At 37.8% G+C, this 6000-nt stretch overlaps 1 protein-coding gene across 1 annotated transcript; it reads right to left on the bottom strand.

Moving 5' to 3' along the window:
* Positions 1-302: 302 nt before the first annotated feature.
* LOC111912097 (pentatricopeptide repeat-containing protein At4g14850) lies at positions 303-3256 on the bottom strand. Its single transcript, XM_023907841.3, has 2 exons — positions 1591-3256; positions 303-850 (listed from the first exon to the last, which is right to left on the bottom strand). The coding sequence occupies exons 1-2, from the start codon at positions 3174-3176 to the stop codon at positions 385-387; spliced, it is 2052 nt and encodes a 683-aa protein (XP_023763609.1). The 5' UTR covers positions 3177-3256; the 3' UTR covers positions 303-384.
* Positions 3257-6000: the final 2744 nt, after the last annotated feature.

Raw genomic sequence — 6000 nt, 5'->3', positions numbered from 1 at the left:
AAGTGGTGCTTTCACAAAAATGACTTTTATAAAGAGTTGTTGAAATTGGTACGAATCTTTTTATTTTAAATTGATTTTGATCGGTGATAATGTACATCAAATTTTGGATGTGTTGTGACTTGTGTAGCACTCATGCATATTGAAACTTTGTACCATGATGGCATTCTACATGATCTTGCTTAGACCGGTGATTTTTAGCCCCTCCTACGATACTTGTGTGATGGTTTAGGCATTTGAAAGTGCACGATCATTTTGAAAACTCAAAAGAAATATCATGTTATAATTTTTGTGTAATATCCATGTATCCAATATGAAACTTTATAAATTCCAAACTCATAGACCTATAAATCAAACACTTCCTAACATAAAAACTCACACATTTAACTACCAATAATCTCTACACGAACATTCATAATTCTTAAACCGATGAAACCGATTATTATCTCTCACAATAATCTCTCTCCCAACAATCCCCGAAATAAACTTAATCGCACTATGACAATCCAAACAAATCCTCAAATTCTTCGTAACCCTAATGGGAACTCCGGGAGGTATAACACACAACCCAAAAGCAATCGCTATCTTCTCACTATGGTGCCAAACTTCCGATTCACTCTCTTCTTCTTCTAAATCGAAAAGAGATAATTTTGTGTCGGGTATGTATCCGGCTGCTTTCATTTGGTTCTTGAGTTTTGTGAGCATTGATTGGATTTCAGGGTTTTGTTCGTGAGATGTGTCTTTTGATTGAAATGTGTGGATGGAATTTTTCACGGAAATCCAACTGTATCCTGTGGATTTTTTTATTCCGACGTCTTTCATCTCCATTCTTACGAGATTCGCATCCTCCCACCTAAATTTAATGGATAATTAGATTAATGATTGTTTTGCATAAATATTGGTTTTCAATACGACTAAATGCAAGAAATGTGAAACTACTTTATCTCTGTTTTTTGGGCATAATATATAAACCATCGTACTATACTATTTTAGTAATTTGAAATTCTAATTTAATTCTTATCAAGGTGTTGTACTTTTAATTTTTGTTCTTACGAGGACATTATATTTAGAAAAATCTTACACAAAAGCAATGAAATGTAATATAGCTAAAAACCAATGATAGTAATTGTTATTATTTGTAGAGTAAATTACTGAAATCGTCCCTATGGTTTAGTCAAAATTGCACATTTGGTTCCTAATTTTTATTTTGCACTCGGATCGTCTCTATGGTTTGATTTTGTTCCATTTTTCGTCTCTTGCATACATAAAGTTACGGACCAAATGTGCAATTTTGACCAAACCATAGGGACGAAAAACGCAACAAAATCAAACCATAGAGACGATCCGAGTGCAAAATAAAAATTAGGGACCAAATGTCCAATTTTTGACCAAACCATAGGGACGATTTCAGTAATTTACTCTTATATGTATTTAACCTTAGCAATGTATTTTCATTTATTCATGTATTACACCATTCTAATTACATTTCTTTTTTGTTACAACTTATAGAGTTTATTCCCCTAACTGAAGTGTTACAAAATCATTTTATAATGACAAAAGATTATCATGATCAGTTTTGAGAAAAAATTATACCTTCCAGTAGCTGCAAACATGTTTGAAAGAATAACATGGTTTCCAGAATCCTGAGGATCCAATTGAAACAAATTATCAGCAGCAATTTTTCCTATCTCATTATATCCATGGACTTTACAAGACCCTAAAAGAGCACCCCAAACAGACACTGTAGGCCTACAAGGCATTCTTTTTATAAACTCATAAGCACTCTCCACCATTCCACCTCTTCCCAACATATCAACTACACATGCATAATGCTCAACACCTGGTTCAATTCCATATCTTAATTTCATTGAATCAAAAACATTCATCCCTAGTTTCACTTCTCCAGCTCTACTACATGCTGCTAAAACAGACACAAATGTAACATAATTTGGTTTCACTTCAAATTTCATTTGTTCAAACAAGGAAATGGCCATGTTTGATTGTCCTAAATGGGCATACCCACTGAGTAACGCGTTCCATGTGATTAAGTTTCTTTCAGGCATTTCATCGAACACCTTTTCACAGTCTTCTATGTTTCCACATTTAGCATACATGTCGACTAATGCACTTCCAACAAAAATGTTTCCATCAATACATGATTTGATTGCGAGTGAGTGAATCAATCTCCCTGTTTCCAGGGATGAAATCCCAGCACATGCACTGATAACGCTTGAAATGATGAAGTCTTTTGGCTCGATGTTGTTTCTCATTGCTTGTAGAAAGAGGATGCAAGCTTTATCTCCTTCGTTGTTTTGTTCATAAGCAGACACCATGGAACACCAGGAAACGTCGTTATGACTGCTAATGTTGTTGAAAACTAAGTGAGCTGAAGTTATGTCTTTACACTTACCATAGAAATCGATCAAGCTGTTTGCAACAGAGACGTGATGTTCATACCCATATCGTATTACAAACGCATGAATTTGTTTACCGATTTGCAGAAACAGGGCATCGGAACAAGCATTAAAGACAACGCAAAAGGTTATTGAAGTAGGCTCTCCAGATAGCCTCCTTGATTTGATGAAAGCGTCGATTGCTTTACGAGGGTTTCCATCAAGTACAGCGTTGGATATATACGCATTCCATGTTGCAAGATTCTTCACAGGCATTTCGTCGAACATCTTATTGGCATCATCCTTGAGACCGATTTTGGAGTACATATCAAAGGCACTGCACCCAACAAAGACGTCATGTATTTGACCTGATTTAATAGCGAGTCCATGGAGCTGTCTACCGGTTACTGGAGACCTCAGAGAGTTACAAGCTTTGAAGGCGCATGGGTAGGTGAAGTCGTTCGGTGCGATGGAGTCGTGGTGCATGTTACGGAAGTGGAGGATGGCGGCGGAGAAATGGCCGTTTTGTACAGAACCGGAAATGAGAGCGGTCCAGGTGACGACGGAGCGATCTTGTGCAGGTATGAGGGAGAGCAGGAGTTGGGCTGAATCGAGGAGGTCGAGCTTGGAATACATGTTTACGAGGTGGTTGCAGATGAAAGTAGGAAAAGGGGAGTCGATGGTTTTGATGATCATGGCGTGTGTTGCTCGACCCACGACGGAGGAACGGGATGAGACGGCTGATTGAAGCAGCGACGCGAGGGTATTGAGGGTGGCGGACGCCATGGTTACCGGAACTCATGACTGGCAGCCTTGGTGTTTCTGTCGTGGCATTTTATTAGAAATGTTTTAAATGTTAAGTGTCGACTATGGAGTTGATTTATCAAAGGAAAATGTCATGGAAAATTTTATTTTATCCTAACAAACTTATTATGTTTGTTTTAAAAGATCATTTAATTTTTTTCTATATATTAAAGGAATGAATTATAATGTGACCGACTGAAATGGTTCCTTGACCCTTGATAGAAGTTATTGATGCCAAATCACACAAAAATGAGTCAGGTTGATGTCAAATCAGACAAAAATTAAAAGATACGGTTGGCATGCCCTTGGCCATGTCGATATTGAGATTGACTCTATCATCTTCACCGTGTGCATATTTCCCAACGTCATCTTCCCTTGTAGTTGTAGGGTTCATTCCCTATTATTCAACTCCACCACATGTAACATTCAAAAATCATGAATGAAATTTTCATTTTTAAAACTATTCCAAACGCCTTAAATTACATAAAAACATATTTCCAAAACCAAAATCATGAATCAGAGTATCCCAAAATCATGAGTCAATAAAATTCAGGATGATGTGCAAAATCACACATTCGCCTTACCCCTTATCTTCTGATATACCTGAAACCATAAACTCAAACTGTAAGCCAAAGCTTAGTGAGTTCCCCGAAAATACCACCACACAAACATATAACATCATGCATATTGGGTCCACAGCCATTGGATTGGATTACCCCTAAGCCCACAGCACAAGTCTAGATTGCCCTCCTGACCCACAACTCATGTCTGGAATGGTCCCGGGCCCACTACATAAGTATGGTTTGCCTCCCCAGCCCACAACATATGTATGGTTTGCTCCCAGGTTTATTCGTTTCCATACAGAGCATTATTGCCTCAACCCAACCGCACTCTGTCGACATATGCAACAGATAAACGTATAACCAACAACATATAATCATGCGGATCAATCAGTCTAACAGGACAATATAGCATGGCAACATCATATATACCAGGATACATCATACAACCTAGTGGCCCAACATAGGTGCCCTCGACCCACAAGTAGAGTGAGGAAACTCACCTCACAAACTGGAAGACAGCTAAACTGATCACTGCTCCGAACACTATCTCTATAGATCACATATGCAATAAACAGGGATCCAGTCTCAATCTACAATTCAAATTACCCCAAATTACCTAAAGGCAAACTTGGTCAAAGTCAATAGTCAATGGTCAAAAGTCAAAGATCCACATCGGACTGAGTACGCCCTATATACTCCATCTCTACGCATGGTGTAAAGTCACATCCCATAATATAGGGTTCAACCAGGTCACACGCTGTGTAACCTTAAGTACGCCCTATGTACTCATGATGAATGTAAACTCTACATTAAGCACTTATTTTCTTAAGACCTTTCATCCAATACTCAGATCTAACCCTAAAGAGCATTCTAAATCATAAAGTTTCCAACTTTATGTCCTTGCATGGATAGAAAGTGTTCAATCCAAAACCCCAACTTATCACAAAATCCCAAACTCCATAACTCATGCATGGTTGGAAAGAAAGGACCAAGATTGCATTTTTATGACTGCATGCACACAAAAACGTCTGAAAATGCTACTCATAAGGTCTAGAGTAGCTCATACCCAACTAGACCAAGAATATGGGACAAAAAGGGCATAAAACTAAAAGCTAACAAGATATATCAAGATATTTATCAAGTTTTGAACTTTGTATCTCTTGGACAATGCTTGTAAGATGTAAATTCCAGATCCACAAGATATTCATCAAGTTCTGAACTTTAATTTTCACCTCTTGGAGAATGCTTGTAAGATGTACGTAAATCCGAGATCCACAAGGCCTGAAGCCTTACAAGTGCTCTTCAAGGGACTCCTTCCTTCAAGATGAACACCAAAACACTCAAAACGCTCAAAAACTCTCAAATGAAGATTAGTGTTTCGAGAGAAGACCTTAAGAGAGTTAGAGCTCGTAAAAAGGGTTCAAAACCCCGAATTTAGTGTTTGGTCTTTGGCCATGTACGTGCTACGTACTCATACTTACGCCCTATGTAACACATTAAACCCTGCCTCCAAGTTTTCCATCTACGCAGCATGTAGAAGGCTATCTACGCCCTGTGTAGATCAAAACTCCACACTTAAACTTGAGAACAAAAGAAAGGGATTAACCTGCAAGGACCGAGTGTTAAACCGTATCTTCAAACGACTCCATCATCTGTAGTTTTCCGGTGAAGAGTCAAACAGTGCTCTACATGTACAATTTTCTTTGTGAGTTCGAGATTTGAAACGAAGAGGTTTTGTGAGATTGAGATCTAGTGACGAGTTGAAAGAACAAGGTCAATAGGTTCAGGTTTGACCCACCATATTTGTAGGTTATTTGGATGTCATGAATCCCGATTTTAAACCACATTTATAGGTTATTCGGTGTTTAGACTTGCAGATCTAGAAAAAAACACAGAGAAGTATTATAAGTTCATAGGTGCAGTCTGGGGTTTTTATTATTTTGAGATATAGGGTTTTCGTAGATGCAAATCCATTAAAGTTAAAGGTTTGAAGACGAAGGTTAAGCCACAAATTTGACGTTTGATTAACAAAAGGATTGTAGTGGTGGTCGATGATGGTTGTGATGGGTTTTATAAGTTATATTTAAAATCATGTGGTGGAAAAACTTAACCCTTAAGTTCATATGTAACCCATTAGGATCTAAGTTTTCTCTAGATTGCTATAATCTATGAACATCAAAGATCCCCAGGAAAACCCTATTATTATCGAAATTCACAAAGAGATTAGGGTTTACATACCTTTT

The sequence above is a fragment of the Lactuca sativa genome, chromosome 5 (assembly GCF_002870075.4).
Source record: "Lactuca sativa cultivar Salinas chromosome 5, Lsat_Salinas_v11, whole genome shotgun sequence".
Taxonomy (NCBI): domain Eukaryota; kingdom Viridiplantae; phylum Streptophyta; class Magnoliopsida; order Asterales; family Asteraceae; genus Lactuca; species Lactuca sativa.
This window is presented reverse-complemented; position numbering and strand designations above follow the sequence as displayed.

Coding starts and splice junctions, on each gene's coding strand:
- LOC111912097 (XM_023907841.3), bottom strand. CDS start 3,176: ATGGCGTCCGCCACCCTCAATACCCTCGCGTCGCTGCTTCAATCAGCC. Junction 851..1,590: donor ATGTTTGCAGCTACTGGAAG/GTATAATTTTTT, acceptor CATTAAATTTAG/GTGGGAGGATGCGAATCTCG.